Below are 17,549 nucleotides of genomic sequence, written 5' to 3'. Positions count from 1 at the left end.
CCCCCCCCCCCACCTTCCTTCCACTGTCTCTAAAAATTAATGGTAAAAATATACTCAAGTGAGGATTAACAAAAAAAAAAAATTTTAAGTTTTGGGTTGAATGGTGGTGATGGTTTCACAACAATGTGAATGTGCTCAATACCACAGAACTGTATACCTAAAAATGGTTAAAGTGGTAAATTTTGTTATGTATGTATAATTGTTTACCACAATGTTTTTTTCCTTTGTTAATCCTCACCCAAGGATATTTTTCCATTGATTTTTAGGGAGCGTGGAAGAGCAAGAGAAAGACAGAGAGAAACATCGATGTGAGAGAAACACATCGATTGGGTGCCTCCTGAAGGAGCACCGACCAGGGCCCAGGCCGGGGAGGAGCTTGCAACCAAGGTACATGCCCTTGGCCAGAATCGAACCTGGGACCCTTTGGTCCACAGGCCGATGCTCTATCCACTGAGCCGAACTGGCTAGGGCCCACAATTTTTTTTAAAGGAATATTTCAAACATTATTCAAGTATTTCTCCTGGTCATTTGCAAACTACTTCAAGACTTTGGCAAATGACGTATCAGTTCCACTCCACTGAAAGACAAACTTCAGAAAAAGGAGCTCTCCCCTTGGCATTTTCCAGCTGGTTAACTGCAAGAATGTGAGCAGTGTGACCACTACAGAACAAGCAGCTCCAAGTACACGGTCTCCTGACAACCAGCCCCAACGTCACCCTCACAGACAGAACCTACATTCTGACTTCATTTTAGTGACCTATTTAAGAGCTGAGGGCCATGGGGCTTTACGGAAATGATGGTTTTTGCCCAAACAACCGCAATTTCCTCTTTCACCTTCAGCCTGTCTTGCTCACAGGGCAGATCACTGCCCTCACTATTTTAGCTCACCCTACACTTCAAGGAAGGGAGCAGAGGGAGGTAGAAACCCAACACTTAAACAGCACCTCCAGCATACCGGGCACGGCACACACTGAGAAACATCCTCATTTAAGTCTCACAAGAATGACATTTCTCTATCTCAAAAATGGGATCTTTTACCCATTTTACAGATGAATGAGATGGAGGCTTGCAAGTGAGGTCATTGGTACAAGGTCCTAGGACTCGTAAGAGGCACAACTGGGTTCTGAATCAGTTCTGCACTTCAGAGCTCCCACTTGTCCCTTACACCAAGATTCCTGCTTGGCATTCTCTCCTAACGTATCTTCCCAATGGGCCACCTTTTGCAACACACAGGAGGGAGGGCTCAGATTTCAACTCTTATTTATTTATTTTTGTTGTTGTTAATCCTCACCTGAGGATATTTTTCCATTGATCTTTTAGAGAGAGTGGAAGAAAGAGGGAAAGGCAGAGAGAAACATCAATATGAGAGAGACACATCGATTGGTTGCCTCCTGCACGCCACCCCACCCCCACCCCCACCCCACCCCACCCCATCAGGACCCAGGCTAGGGAGGAGCCTGCAACCAAGGTACATGCTCTTGGCTAGAACCGAACCTGGGACCCTTTGGTTGCAGGCCAAACCAGCTAGGGCTCAACTCTTTTTGAGGAAAGTTTGAGCTGCTAATTTAAACGTCCTAAGATAACAGAAAGGGGGAGAACCCACCATAGCTTGCCATCAGTCATTAATCATAAACTTTCATAAAGTCCAGTGTACAATGTCATCACGAAGAGCTTAACCCACATTATCAAAATACAGCCAAGATCCGAGAACATGATGTCAGCTATGATTTTGGACCTCGAGGAGAAATCTACCATGGTTTTTAAAACCACAATCCACAGCTGGAGAGGGAGGGGAGATGCAAGGACCTGCCAGACAGCCTGGCCTCTGCCAGCCTGGTGTCTTTCCAGTGCATTTCCCAGAACCTGGCCGGGGAATAGTTTGCATATTTGTCACTTAGATGCCGAGAGGATTATTTGTATTTTTCTCTTCTGACAGTCATGTGCTAACTGGTAGCCGTGGTGATGAAGGTGGTTACCTTTTGTAAATACCAACTTGGAAAGGGTTGCTGAAAGCTGAGTCCCAGGGCTCAGAGGACCATACCAGCCACAAGCAGAGAGCTGCCCCTGTCCACCCAGGGGATGCGAAGACAGGACAGACTTTTAAAGAATATGGACTTGACAGTTCTTGGGACCAGGCCTGCCTTTCCAAAAATATCAGTGCCAAAGTCTGTTTATTTTGACCAAAGCTCCAGTCAACTCCAGAATCCTCCCTGCGGGCCTATTATTACCTGCTGCACAGGTTCAAGCCGCAGGCGCTGACGTGGGATTTGTTTTGGAAGCCCAACACCACTAGGAGGTGTGAAGAGACACTTCATCAACTGGTCCTGTCTGCTTACTTTCACAAACAACCCAAACACCAAGGAACCCCAGAACAGCACTATTTAAGGAGGTGAAAGGTAGGCTGAATCACAGACGGGTAAGCATCTCATGCATATGTTCAGAATTTTTAAAAACCTGTGCTGGGTTTATTAAAGCTAGAAAGGAAGACAGGAGTTGTTTCTTCTATTATCAATATTATCCAAGGGATATTTGACACAAGCATAATTTATAACAAGAGTTATAAATCATCCTAAGGAATCCCCAACCAGAACATGTAACGGGGTTTTAATCTTTAAACATCAATTCAATTTTTAAGCATTTCTGTTCATTTGCTTTTAAGCCCACTTAATTCCAGCACCTTGCGGAAGTAGTTCATAAATAATAAAGCATGGCCACACAGCACAAGATGTCAGCGTGGGCGTGTCCAGCATTACCTTTCACGTAGGCCCAGACGGTTTACTTACATTATCTCAGAAATCAGGGCCGGGTTCATTTTCCTAGTCCAAAGGGCAGAGAACAGAGAAGAAAGCCATAATCCCAATGTAGCAAGTTTATTTTTAAACCCATGTCTGACAAAACCCTGCAACCTATCAAAAATGATCCCTTCTATAAGCAAATAATGATTTTTTAAAATATATTTTATTGATTTTTTACAGAAAGGAAGGGAGAGAGATAGAGAGTCAGAAACATCGATGAGAGAGAAACATCGATCAGCTGCCTCCTGCACATCTCCCACTGGGGATGTGCCCGCAACCCAGGTACATGCCCTTGACCGGAATCGAACCTGGGACCCTTCAGTCCGCAGGCAAGCACTCTATCCACTGAGCCAAACCGGTTTCAGCGCAAATAATGATTTTTACTTATAATTAAAGTTCAGTTCTTCAAAGTTTAGTAGGATTTCTGAATACATAGGAAGTGACAGGAAATGTATGTAAACTATATTTTTAAGTAATAACAGGCATAGGATAAAAATTAAAATCATACAAAATGGTATAGAGGCCTGGTCAGAGGTCACCTGTTGGATTCCTGGTCAGGGCACATGCCCGGGTTGTGTGCTCGCTCCCCAGTAGCAGGTGTGCAGGAGGCATCTGATGGATGTTTCTCCCTCTCCCTTCCTCTCTCAAAAATCAATAAAAACATTTTTTTTTAAATAGTACAGAATGAAAACTTCAGTCTTTTACCCCTCCATGCGTCTCACACAAGTGATAGTCTTGGGCATATACAAGCAAAAATGTGAAGCATCCACACAGCTGCCCTCCTGTTAGGGGATTAGGGTTGGGTTTTTTGGTCAAACAACAGATAAAAAATAAAGAAAAATTCTTTCCAGTCTTCTAGATGTAAGATTAGGTCTAGGACTAAGAGCAGTAGGGAATGTAAAAATAGAATGAGCCCTAACCGGTTTGGCTCAGCAGATAGAGCATCGGCCTGCAGACTCAAGGGTCCCAGGTTCGATTCCAGTCAAGGGCATGTACTTTGGTTGCGGGCACATCCCCAGTAGGGGGCGTGCATGAGGCAGCTGATCCATGTTTCTCTCTCATCAATGTTTCTAACTCTCTATCCCTCTCCCCTCCTCTCTGTAAAAAATCAATAAAATATATTTTTTAAAAAATAGAATGAAAAGGAAAAGAGGTGGAAGGCAGAACTCAGGATCCCCCCACCCCCAGGGCTGGGTTGAGGAGCTACTGCCTAGATCTGCATTGTCAAATCTCCTGGGCTTTGAAACAGTCATTCTGAGAACAGCTCATGCCATCCAACCATGCCCAATTCTCAGGGTTGATTTGCCTCAGAATGTACAGTTTCTCAAACACAGGGAAAGCGGATCCCAGGGGGCCTTCCATCAGAATGCGGCAGGGTGAGGGCAGTGTGGCTCCTGCTCTTGGGAGATGAGACGTGCAAACATTGGGGATTACACTTGTAAAAGACTGACTGGTATGTCTCAAAACTAATCTTCCTGCAGATGAAGCAAGCATGTTTTTCCTTCAAAACATTCCTGAGGGCAGGCACGTGCAGAGAAATGGTGGCTCCAAAGATTCGGTTCAAATATTGTTTACATGCCAGGCACTGAACATACAAAACAAAGAGGCCAGATTCTGCCCTAAAAAACTTACCCTCTGCAGGGGGGCGGGGGGGGGGGGGGGACAGAGAGTGAGCTTTAGGAACATCGTCACAAAGTGTTGGTGACATTGGCACAACTGCTGCCTTTTCTAACTTTGGAGCATAAGGAAATCATTAGAAATGAAGAGAAACTGTAGTTTCACCACAAATGAGGACTCTCACACATGAATACAGTTCTCAGCTCATTTACTAAACCCCAAGGGGTTATTAGAACCGCCTACATAGGGGTCCAGCAAAATGAATACTGTGTCCTCCGATTGGACACAGAAAGGCAAGGCAAAGGGAGACCACAGCTCTACGAGTCAAGTCAACATTTTACAGTATTTGCTTAATTTCAAGGGAGCCTTGTCCGTGGGTCCAGTTTGCACTCAACGGTCAGTGGTGGACTGCCTGTTTCCCTTCCCCTGCAAAATCTCAGCCGTGACTTGTAGTGTGAGTCATCTCCACCATGACCAAGCATCATGACCCAGCATCGTGACCCAGGGGAGTATGGCCCCACATCAGGAAAGAAGCAGGAAGGAACAGAACAGCACCTGACGTGGTGTTTCGAGACAGGGGACACACTCGATCTTTCTTAGGTGAAGAAATGCTCATTGTCTTCCCCAGGAAATAAAAAGAAAGCTGAAAATCCTGTGGGGTTAGCAGCTGAGGACATCTACAAGGGTTCTGAAAAGGAGCGATGGGTAAAATGTCCACACTCTTCTCTAGCAGCGGAGAAGCGATGCATAGCAAATAGGGACAGAAGAGTTTATGACCTATAAAACATTGGCGGTGTGTACCTTGCCGAAGCTAAGTAGTTTAACCAGTTTTGTTATTGACCAAGGTGGCTGGTCATCATTGCCTAACTCTGAATACTGAATCACCAATCAGCCAACCTTGCTTCCCAGGTGGCCCTTCCCCTCTGCCCACTATCAACTGCTTGGAAGGACTCCTGGTAAATCATGACAGCGGCAAATGGATCACTTTTTTGCCCTAATTTTAGCCATTCTAATGGCACCAAAAGGCTATCTGTGGCCACCAAACTCAATCCTAAAAGTTGGTAAGTGACATGGTATAGGAGAGAGAACAGAAAAAGCCACTGAAAATGCTTTTGGTCCTTCCTATATTATTTGCTCTACAGAAATTCTGTTAGAACAGTGGTTCTCAGCCTTCCTAATGCCGCGACCCTTTAATACAGTTCCTCATGTTGTGGTGACCCCCAATTTCATTGTTACAAATTGAACATAATTAAAGCATAGTGATTAATCACAAAAACAGTATGTAATTATATATGTGTTTTCCAATGGTGTTAGGCGACCCCTGTGAAAGGGTCATTCGACCCCCAAAGGGGTCTCGACCAACAGGTTGAGAACCACTGTGTTAGAAAGTAATCAAAGTGAGCTATAGAAAAAATTTTTAATTTTCTCATGCTAATCCAATCATTACCATTTTATGTATTTTCTTGAAGTCTTTTCCCTGTAGATTTAAACAATCACTAGCTGAGAGACTCCAGGCAAGTTACATAACCTCTCCGTGGCTCGGGCTCCTCCTCTGAAACAGGCTTCAAAGCACCTACCTCATAAGGATGTTATGAAGATTAAATGGCTTCATATATGTACAGTGCTTAGAATTAGAACAGTGCCTGGTATTCATAAGCACTCGGCAAGTGTTAGCTATAATTATTGCTTAGTTGTAACCCAAGTACACATGCAATTTTATTTGTAGTAGTTATATATGTAATTGTCTTACAGCCTCCCTACCCATCAATTCTAATGACTGTATGACATTCTGTGAAATATATATCATAGTTTACCCATTCAGATTGTTTCAAAAGGGAATTTAAGAAATCTACAATTCTGACTGAGTAGGCATCCAAATATCATCAAATACAGTGGGGCCTTGACTTATGAGTTTAATTCGTTCCGTGACGGAGCTCGTAACTCAAACTACTCGTATGTCAAATCAAAAGTGAACGAGTGAGACACGTGATGCTGGGCTGATGTTGTGGCGTTCACTGTGACGTTCGCTGCACCAACTAGCAGTGGGGTATCTGAAGCTGGCTCCTAACCCGAATTTTAGCTCTCAACTGTACAAATAACAATGATTTGCATTTGAAGGGAGTAGGAAAAGACTCAATTACAAAATCAGTTTGTATTGCACAATTTCCAAAATTAAAACACATAGGAATTTTTAAAATACAATGATCAGTGTATATTTTCTGTACCTTACTGAGAGATATTTAATCAATGGTCTCAGGGTTTCTACGCAGGTAGGAGAGGAATGAAGCAGAGGGCTTCCAAACTACTTCAGAGATATGCCAAGATGGCATAATTGACTGAAGGATAAGGTTCAACGCTTTTTTTTTTTTTAAGTTGAAAGCAATATTAAACTTCCTGTAGGTAAAGATTAAAGGGAATAACAAGCACCAGTATTTCAAGATTCTGAGAATTAGAAAAATTGACGTACTTTTAACCATGTAAATCCACCCCTGCAATCATTTACTGACCCATTCTTTTCCTTGATCAGATCTCAAAAAGCCACAAATGTTAATATTCTACCATCAGATCAGGTATCTCACCTCTAGCCCACATGTAAATGCCACTGATGCATTCTATTTGGTCTGCTGAAGAACTTTTTCATGGCAACCTTGGGGATCCTTTATCACTCAAGCGAAGAGATTTTAAGGTTGGAAAAAGAAAATCCAACGCTTTGGTTCACCATCTTTTGACCAGGACAAAAGAAACAAACAAACTTCAACATGACAGACATCAAAAAACATCCAGCCCTAGCCGGTTTGGGGTCAGTGGGTAGAGCGTCGACCTGCGGACTGAAGGGTCCTGGGCTCAATTCTGGCCAAGGGCACATGCCCGGATTGCAAGCTCGATCCCCAGTGTGGGACGTGCAGGAGGCAGCCGATCCATGATTCTCTCTCATCATTGATGTTTCTATCTCTTTCTCCCTCTCACTTCCTCTCTGAAATCAATAAAAATATATTTTAAGAAACAAAACATCCAGCCTACACTCCGCCCACAAACGGACTCACTCGTTTCTAAGAGAGTTCTGGGCAAGGAAGCAGAGTATCTATGATTTATCTTATAATCAAGGTAAGTTCCAAGGGGGAGGGGAAGAAAAACCCCACACCAAGAGCATTTGAAATCCTGTTTTAACAACGGGTGATTAGTGAAAATGAAAAGTTCCATTGGTGTAAAAGGAAAACCCCACAGGACTGGCGCAGTAGGAGGCGACACCCTCGAAGCAATATCCCAGGACCCAGACTACCGCTGGCTCCCTGCACACAGGATACCCATTCTTTATGATCACAAGAGGCCTTTTCAGACCAGACTTTCTGGAAGCCTTAATTGTTCTGCCTAGGTTAGCCATGTCCATTTTAATAAAAGAGTATTTATGTTAAAAGTGAAGTGTGCAGCAGCCACACCTTTAGAAACATTTTTCTGGGATTTCTTTAAAATGCCTTCCCTCTAACTCCCATTCAGAGGCCAACATTCAGGAAAAGACACTTAATTACCACTGCCTTTTCTCTCCCCACAGGCACATTCCTAAATGTGTCCCTGGGGGACACCCTGGAGACTAAAGCCCTGATTTTCTTCTAACAGATTATCTACAGACTTCTCCCTACAGGAAAGGAATTTCTTGTCTCATTAGTGACTAAAAGCAACTCCTTTGCCAAAAGCATCATTAACCACCAAGCTGCAGAGACAACCTGCTTCTTTAATGTTCAGAAAGGGCACAGACAAGCAAGCCATACCCCAAACTGGGAAACTGAATGGGCAGAGCTTTGACCTCACACTTCAGACACCCCTAGGCTTTAATGCACTGGATTAAATGTAAGATTAAAGAGTTCTCCACGTCCACACAGGCAAACGACCGCCTGCCTGTGCCTAAGGGACTGCAAGCATGCGTGTGTGTGTGTGTGTGTGTGTGTGTGTGTGTGTGTGTGAGAGAGAGAGAGAGAGAGAGAGAGAGAGAGAGAGAGAGAGAGAGAGAGAGAGAGAGATTCACGCTCAGAGACTATGTATGGGCCCTACGTTGGGTCACGCAGCGAAAATAAGACCAGTGATCCCTGGCCAAGGGAGAAGCAGGTAAAAGTCAGTGTGGTCTCTTTCTGAGCCAGCTGGGGCACAAGATGTGACCCAGGACACCTCCTTAAGGTAAGCAGAACCCTCTTGTCAAGTTTTTTCCAAGAAAAAAATCCTGGCAACCGGCTGCCACTTTTGTTGGAATTCAAAGGCCTGAGAATTTAGAGATCTACACCAGACCCAGAACCAAGGGCCACCCAGGGGACTGCTCTGAAGTGAAGCCTAAAACGACTCCCGCTCACTCTCTTCACTTGGGCTAGGGCTTCCTAATCCTTCTGGAGCTAAACCAGAACTAATGTCCCTCCAAAAGTACAGGGTGAGAAGCAGTGCTCTAGGACAGACGGCAATTAAAATTGAAGTATTTTAATATATACCTAAGATTATTGTGTTGTTTTAAAAAAAAAATATATATATATATATATATATACACACACACATATATTACTGATTTTTTTACACAGAGGAAGGGAGAGGGGTAGAGAGCTAGAAACATCGATGAGAGAGAAATATCAATCAGCTGCCTCCTACACACCTCCCACTGGGGATGTGCCCACAACCTTGACCGGAATCGAACCTGGGACCCTTCAGTCCGTAGGCCGATGATCTATCCACTGAGCCAAACTGGTCAGGGCAGATTATTGTTAAAGGAAGAATGATATCAGCAAATACATGTTTGAGTTCTTGACATTTTCAGCAGCACATGTATTGCTTTTAATGTGATTATAACTTTTTTTAGTTAATAACTACAATTAAAATGACCTACTATGTATAAAAACCTTCCCCCTAATGGTAGCTACAGAAATACAATAGAAGTCTTTGTAACCGAAAGGAAGTTTAAGCAAAAGGAAAAAGGCACCGGACTTTCATACGCATACTTTCCCTAATGTGAAAAATATTCAAATGGTTGACTTGCTTGCCCCAGAGTTTTATTTCCCATTTCTGGGTTTATTGTTCCTAATGTTACATATTATTTTTCCTTTTCTTAGTCCTATGTTCCTTGAAGCAGTGATTTCATCAGCCATGTTGGAACACACCAGTAAGACTGCATCAGCTATGCTATTACAAAACAAAGACTTGGCCTGTATTAAAACTGTAAATACTTGAATACACACATATACACACCCTGGTTTCAATGATGTTTCCCACTCACAGGTGTCACTGCCCAAAACTGTTTTTGCAATGGTGACCTCACCCTATCACAGTGACTGTTGGGGAAAGAAAGCAGCCACCACTTCCTGGTTCATTTTCAACAGCAAGCTCTCCTTATTTTATTTGTTTATTCTTATCACTTCCTTGCATTCACCCTCACCCACACACAATCCATCACAAGCCAAGCCAACTGAGCCTCCAAAATATTTCTAAAATCCACCCACCTGTGTCCATCTCCACAGCCATCACCCTAACCCAAGCCACCACCATTGGTCACCTGGATTATTACATCAGTGGCCTCCCATTTTGTTTATCTGATTCCAGGCTAGGCTTGTTTCAAATCCATTCTTCACCTAACAGCCACAACAATTTTTAATAAAATGGATTACACCACCTCATTGGCTTCCCAGTGTTCTTAAATAAAGCCCTGCCTTCCTCTTCAGCCTCAATCTACACAATCTCTCTAGCTACCTCAGGGCCTTTGCACAGGCTGCCCACCCCAATCAGGCCTCCCTCCTCTACTTTTCACTAGAAAAATTCCTCCTTATTCTCATGTCTCTGCCTCAGAGGGGCTATCTGCAATTTTGTTCTTTAAATCATGTCTTCCCTGGTCTTTTCTCTTATGATACCCTGTTCTCTTCCTCTGCAGTACTTATCACAATACATGATTATTTATTTATGTGTTCATTTGTTTCATGTCTATATACCCCACATAAGGCTCTGAGCTTCCTGAAAGCAGGGATCATGTCTGTTTTGGTCACCACTATTTACACTGTATACCCAGTACCTGGCACATAGTAGGTATTAAAAAATATTTATGAAAAGTATGGATAAACTTTAAGGACAAGGGGGGAAAAAGCAGTTAGAGCTTTCCCCATGCTAACTGAATGTCTTACAAATAAAATTATAATCAAATAAGACCATGAAAAACACAACGGAACACCTTTAATCCAATGACTTTGAGGTACCTTCCCCCTTCTTAGTCATTTCACTCCATTGCCATAAACAGGTCAGGGTTTATCCAGAGGAGACAGAGAACTGTCTTGGGCATTGAGCTATCCGTTTCCTACACTGGAGTGGGAGGGGACTGTGGCTGGGTGACAGGTAGGAGGGTTTCCAGTAAGGCCCAATATTATGTTTAAGGGGAATCCCAAGAAAGGAAAAACTTAACAATGTTGCTCAAATTTTCCAATCTGTTACGAAAAACTTAAGAGTATGCTTAGGAAACCTAAAGGTATAAGCACAAACGCTGACTGCTTATAATTTGTGAATTACACATCTCTATCGTCTTCTAAGTCATTTCCCTGCATCCAGCTTTCCCAGAAAAAACAGCTCTCTGGCCTTTATTTCTTTTTAATAACCCAAATTTCCTTCAGCAACTTATTACAGCATTCTTCTACACTTACAGCCCTTCAAAATAGTTACCCCTTATTAATATCCAAATCCTTTCAGATACAACCAAATTCCCCCTTAAATATTAAAAACATATAGGAAAATGACTCTCCACTACTCACACTCTCTTCATATCTGGAAGACTATTCCAGTATTAAGTTGCATGATATTTAGTTACACAATGGCTTTCCAGTCACCAGCCTTAATGAATATTTATTTTAATCTACCAACTGATAATTTCCCCAAAATTTGTTGCTCTTACCATGCTAAAAAATATTGTTTTAATCAATCTAGAATCCCACACTACATGAGACTAGAGAGCTGAGCAGAGAACCCTACATGTTAGTCACCTGATTCTGCCTCTCAGATTCAGGTCTATTTTATGACCATGAGACTTAACTGATTCCCATTTAACCAAGACCCAACTGAGACCTGAGAGGTCTTTAATAGGTAAGCGTAAGTGCAAAACCAATTCATTTCTATTTATTCTTAAGGAAAGGGACTATGCACTCTCCCCTATTAAATGTATCCTATCCTACGTCAGCCTCTGTTTGGTGCTTCAGAGATGTGTGTCATCACACTAAAGTCAAGGTCTGTGAAATCTGAGCCATTATAAAAAGTATATTCTCTTTATTACAAAGATATGACAGATGGGGGCTTACCAAAAGAACAGTGGAAATATTAGCAGTTAGCTCTTAATGCCTTGAGTTTCAGCTTCTCTAGACTCATAATGAAAGTCATACTCTATAACAGCAACCTTATTTGCTAGAGGTGAACACACACACACACACACACACACACACACACACATACAAACCTACAGACCAAGATTTGAGCTTTTGGCCCTGGCCAGTGTTGCCAAGTCATTAGAGTGTCGGCCTGGGCACCAAAGGGTCACAGGTTCAATTTCCAGTCAAGGGCACACACCTCAGTTTTGGGTTCACTCCCCTCCACCCCCCACCCCCCGTTGGGGTGAGAGTGGGAGGCAACCAGTCAATATGTCTCTCTCACCTCTCACCTCTCTCTCTATCTCTATCTTTCTCGCTCTCTCTCCCCCTTCCCCCTTCCACTTTCTCTGTAAAGCAATGGAAAAAATACCTTCAGGTGAGGATTAACAACAATTTTTTTTTTAATTTTGAGCTTTTGTTTTGTTTCTGGTTTTTAATGTCTAAACTGGAGTCAATCCATTAATGACTAGTTCAAACGACTTCCTAGCCCAACCAGTTTCTGTTAAAATTCCGCCTCTCAGTGTATATCTCATTTTCCAAATCCCAGCTATCTTGAGGGCCCAAGTGATGTACCCTGGCATCAGACAGAGTATGTTTAACTGGGTTCCCCCAGCACCTTGGAAAGTCCCAAGAAGTGATAAATGGAATGCCTGTAGTTTCACCTACTGCTAGAGGAGCAAATAAAAGAAGCCTTCCTTAGCAGTTATAAAAAATAAAAATTAAAAAATCAACTAAGTGCTATTTTCCTACAAGCTGATACTGTGACTAGGTGGTAATCGGTTCATGTAATAGTGGCAAGAGTAACCAACCTAACCAATCATTGTAATTTAGCATTCCAATGGAGAGGATGTGAAAATGAAGATGCAAAGCCTACTAGTAAACACTTCCTGAAATAGGGAGCTTAAGGGGGTTTTCACTCCTCACAAAGCAGTGACAGGACTTTTTGAATCTATATATGGGCCCCCTTAACCCAGGAGCCCAGAAACATCTGACAAACATTCATTAAGTCAGGCAACAAGCTCCATTCATAAAGAGGGAAACGGAGACCGAGCAGCCTGAGGCCCAACGATGAGTCAGGGCCAGACCGAGGGTCTGGAACCCCCATCTCTGGCAGGGAGATGCACTCTACCTTTCCAGGGAATAAAACGCTCCCATAAGAAACAGGTGGCAGATGATAATACCCACACATCTTGGGTCGGGACCAAACAAAGGACTGCCAACGGCTCCCAGTTGAAGCCCGAGAGGAAACCAACCCAAGGCCCCAAATGTCATTTAATCCAATGAAAAAGGAGCATAGCTTCAGCCCCTCCTTAGCAAAGACACTGCTCACCTTATGGCTTGGAAGTTGATGCCAGGAAGACATCCCATCCATCCTCACCTAGGGCTCTCCGTTTTTATCTGATTTGAGTTCAGAAATGCCTATTCATCTTTGGCCAGATAAGCGAAGCAGGTATTACATTTGCAAGCATGCATGCTGAAATTGGACCCACCCTCCAGAAAAAGGAGTCCGGTAACTTCAAACCCTCTGGCTTTTCCTGTCGCCTTCACAAGAGAAAGTTAAAAACCTGTTGATATCTAAAACACAAAATGTGAATCAGTGTGCTTCATAAACTGTAGGGGCTACTAGGTGGCAACATGGGAGGCTAGGTCTGGTATACTAGATCAGTGGTTCTCAACCTTGGCTGCACATTAGAATCACCTGGGAATCTTTCTAAAATCCTGATTTCTGGGCCTCATCCTCCGGAAATTCTGTTTCTTTGTTACTAATGTTGTGGCCTCAACCCATAACAAACAGAATTTCCGGAGGATGAGGCCCAGAAATCAGGATTTTAAAAAGATTCCCAGGTGATTCTAATGTGCAGCCAAGGTTGAGAACCACTGTACTAGATGAACACATTCAAATGCTCCATTCCAAACACGTGTGAAAGAGAACAGATAACTGGGTAACATGTTGGGGTGAACTGAGTTTTGCCCAGTTTTCCCTGTAGGAGTGAGATACCCTAACGCTTGACTGGGAGCTACAGGTGAGCAGCCACCTGTAGGGAGTAGGGCCAGAGAGAACTTGACAAAGAAAAACAATGCCTACCTCCCAGTTGAGCTGGGCCAAGGGCAGACCCTGGCTCCAGCCATCGCTGAGAAATCCTCACTAATTTGGGGCCCAGGCAAACAGGGTTAAATATTTTTCAGTCTGAAGGTGGTGCATTCTTTGGAGGGGGTAGGGGGAAGGGAGAGGCAAGTTCTCTTCACCAACTAATGGGGGCGGGGGAGATGGCCATCACCTGGCAACCTGCACACCCCATTCCTGGCCCCCACCTCCACCCACTCCTCGCTGTAACGCCCCGCTCCGTCCATGGTGAGCCTCTCTAGAGCCAGGGAGTGTCATGGGTTTCATTCCTCCAGTTAATCCTCTCTGCGCCACGGCCCGGCCATTCTCAGCTCAGTGAGTGCCCAGGACAGTAACATACCTAGGAGGCTTCCCACATAATCAATGCGAATACCAAATATACATACTACCCCCACTAATAACCGGCATTCGTCAGGCCACATGTATTTTCAATTCATCGTAAATGCATTAAGTGTTTGCTTGCTAAGTTTCAGGCGCTGAGCGACGTCAGGCAGATTCAAAATCGCCCCACGCACCCCTCCCTCCTGCGTTCAGAGCCCACCCGCCAGGAGAGCGGGCGCGGCCGGCCGGAGAGAACACTATTGCTGGTCCAGGGGCCCCTCCTGAAAGGTCTCTCTCGGCCCGTCCCCGGAGACACAGCAGCGCCTGCACTGCGCGTTCTCTCTAAGAGGGACCTCAGCGCCCCGGCCACCTGCACGGCCCGCGCCGGGCTCCCGGTCCTCCCCCGGCTCCCGGTCCTCCCCCGGCTCCCGGTCCTCCCCGGGGCCGCACTCACTGGGTCTTCCTGCGGCCCTGGTCCCGGTGCAGCTCCCGCAGGTCCACCTCGACGCGCCCCAGGAACTTGTCGAGGCCGAGCAGCGCGCGGTGCAGCACGGTGAGCTGCAGGGTGGCGGCGGCCGCGGGCGCGGCCCCGGCGGACAGCAGCGGCGGCAGCTCGAAGGTGGCCTCCTCGCGCCACACGGGCGCGCCCAGGCTGCGCTCCGACACCGAGGTGGCGTACTTCTCCTTGCCCACCTGGATCACGGCGTACGCGTCGCTCGTGCCCCCGGGACCCTTGGCCCGCAGGCCCCGCGCCTGCAACACCGTCACCTGCACGTGGGTTGGGGACCACACGGCCCCCGGGCCCCGGCCCGCCGCAGCCGCCAGGGACATGGTGACCGCGGGGGAACACTCTGCAGAGGGATGAGCTGATCGCCGCGACCCGCGGCCTCTAAGCCCGCCCCGCCGCCCCGGCCTCTTTAAGGCTTCCGGCCACACCCCCTCCCGGCCCCGCCCCCCGCCCCGGCCCCGCCCCGCCCGCCCACCTGCCGCGGCGCAGCCCTGCGGGGCCCCGGCGCTCGGGCGGGGCTGGCGCGGGAGGCGGGGCGGGGCCGGCGAATTCCGGGCTGAGAGGCGGGCGGTCGGGGAGGGATGGAATGAATCCACCGCCAGCTAAGGGCGCACGGCCCGACCGGAACTGGCGGTAGCCCTGACCTGGGAGTCAGACCTCGTTTCCAGTCGGGCCTTGCCCGTGTGGGGGGCCTTGCACAGATTACTTAGCATCTTTTGGGCCCAGTTGCTCCATCGGTAAGATGAGAGGACAGTCTAGATTTGCGGTAAAAAAACAATGTAGCCGGGCACGTGGTGAGTTCTCAACAAGTGGTAGCTATGAAAGTGATAAAGAACATGATCCCAAATCCCCCGCTCTTTCCACTTCGGGGTGATGACTGTGGAGGGCGGTGGGTTCTGGGATGGTGCCAGGTGGGTGGGGAAGGAGGAGGGTCATTTCAAAGCCTGAAAAGGGGAAGGTAGAATGGGGGGGGGGGGGGGCGGGACATGAGGTGGGGGGTATCCTATTTTGCCCTGCTTTCACCAAATAAGGTGAGGCTAAGAGGAAATTAGAGAAGGGGAAGAAAGGGGAAACTGAAAACGGGTTGCCAAACTAGACGTCGGGAGCAGCGGCTCCGCCCACCCCCAGTTCCCCATTTCTCCCTGGCTGGATGGACCCTCTTCGGTCCCGCCCCCCCCCTCCCCGCCCTCCTTTATCTCTTGACTCCAGTTAGTAATTCTTTTGCTCCTAATGTCCACTAGATTGGCCTATTCCCTCCATTCCCAATATCCTACTTCAAAGGCTTACCTGGACCATCAGATTGGAAAGGTCACTTTGAAAGTTTTTAGGTTTTACAGTCAAGGAAAGGCCCAGAGCGGAGAAGTGATGGGTTCGAGGCCCCACAACAGATCCAGGACTAGAGCCCAGGTGTCCTGACTCCCATCCAGTGTTTTCACTGCACCCCTTGCTTCTTCCAGACCCTCAGAACCCCAAGCTTGGATTGCCACTAGCATCTCCCTGACCTCTAGGCTCTCCTCCCTTCCGTCCACACTGCACACTGCTGCACTAACCTGCTTGAAATCCTACCGTGTTGCCTCACCTGCATTAACTTCAGACGTAGATAAGTAAAGGCATTCCTATTTGATCCCACCCTGACTCATTCTCCTCCATCTCCTGAACAAATTGTAGCCCAGAGAATCTCCCCATCTCCAGGCCTTTAGCACTCGGCTGCCTTGCCAACCTCTTTGACTGCTCGAGTCCTATCCACCGCAAGGCTTCACTCCGATTTCTCCCAAGATTTGGCTTCTGATAGCCCTCTTCAGGGTAGGGACCAGGTGGTGACTTCTTTAACCTGTCTCCTCCACAGCCCCTAGCAGAAGCCTGCGAACACAGGAGGCCCTTGACATGTGCCATGGAATCGAAGAGTTGGAGGTTATTCCAGCCAATCACGAGTACATAGTGTTCTCTCTTACCGTGTAGGGAGTTACAACACAGACATTATGCCTCAGGTTTGCAACTGAGGGCGGCTACAGTGTGGGAAAATCCTATTTAGCACGTTGTAAATATTTAATGTGATGAGAAGGGGAAAGGAAAGGAGGCACCAGACACGTAAAAGTCAGGAAAGCTTAACAGAACTCTGTTGTTTTCGTGCTATTTCCCCTTCCTGGCCATTTATTAACCTCATTCAACCTCACGGCTCCATTCATTACTATAAAGATTTATTGAGGACTTACTTTGTGCTAGGTATTGCCTCTGAATGAGACCCAGTTCCAAGGCACTCTATGACAAATGCTATAAAAGAAGTCCTGGATTAGTATAATGCTTTGGGTGATTTGAGAAGTGATTTCTCTAAGCAAGTGGATTTTCATGAAGGATATGGTATTGAGGTGGGTCTTACAGAGTATAGCAGACTTGATGGGTAGAGAAGATGATGGGGGAAGAGCATTTCAGAAGGAGAGAACGGACCAGCCTAAGCAAAGGCATGGGGTCCAGAGAGTTCATGGCATGTTTAGGGGTTACAAGTACCCCATTGGGGCTAGAATGTGGGATATTTTAGGAAGTCACTGGGGACAAGTGATGGAGATAAGATGGCCAAGGAAGTTGGGCCCAGATCATGCAGATCACCAACTCCAGACTAAGGAGTTTACACTGCGGTGTTAAACCAGGTGAGCCAGCCTTCACAGGACTTTGAGCAGGGGCTGGATCCAGCTGTGCTTCAGGTTGTAAAGCAGGTATGAGCAGCAGTAGCTCAGCAGCCAATAGCAGAGCAGGTCACAGCCAGATACCTTCCTTCATTTTCACCTGGGGACATCTGCCTGCAGCCCCATTCTGTCCCA

At 46.1% G+C, this 17,549-nt stretch overlaps 1 protein-coding gene across 4 annotated transcripts in view; it reads right to left on the bottom strand.

Annotated features, from left to right (window-relative positions):
- RAB11FIP1 (RAB11 family interacting protein 1) overlaps positions 1–15,130 on the bottom strand; it is a 38,340-nt gene extending 23,210 nt beyond the window's left edge. For 3 of the 4 annotated variants that reach the window (XM_059685391.1, XM_059685389.1, XM_059685390.1), the window contains exon 1: positions 14,680–15,130. In XM_059685391.1, the coding sequence (XP_059541374.1) occupies positions 14,680–15,056 (377 nt within the window). In that variant the 5' untranslated portion in view covers positions 15,057–15,130. The remainder of the gene's footprint in view (positions 1–14,679) is intronic. The other variant, XM_059685392.1, reaches the window with a different exon arrangement.
- Between the last annotated feature and the right edge of the window lie 2,419 nt (positions 15,131–17,549).

The sequence above is a fragment of the Myotis daubentonii genome, chromosome 2 (genome assembly GCF_963259705.1).
Source record: "Myotis daubentonii chromosome 2, mMyoDau2.1, whole genome shotgun sequence".
NCBI lineage: Eukaryota > Metazoa > Chordata > Mammalia > Chiroptera > Vespertilionidae > Myotis > Myotis daubentonii.
The sequence above is the reverse complement of the archived record's forward strand: the minus strand, read 5'-3'. Positions and strand labels throughout refer to the sequence as shown.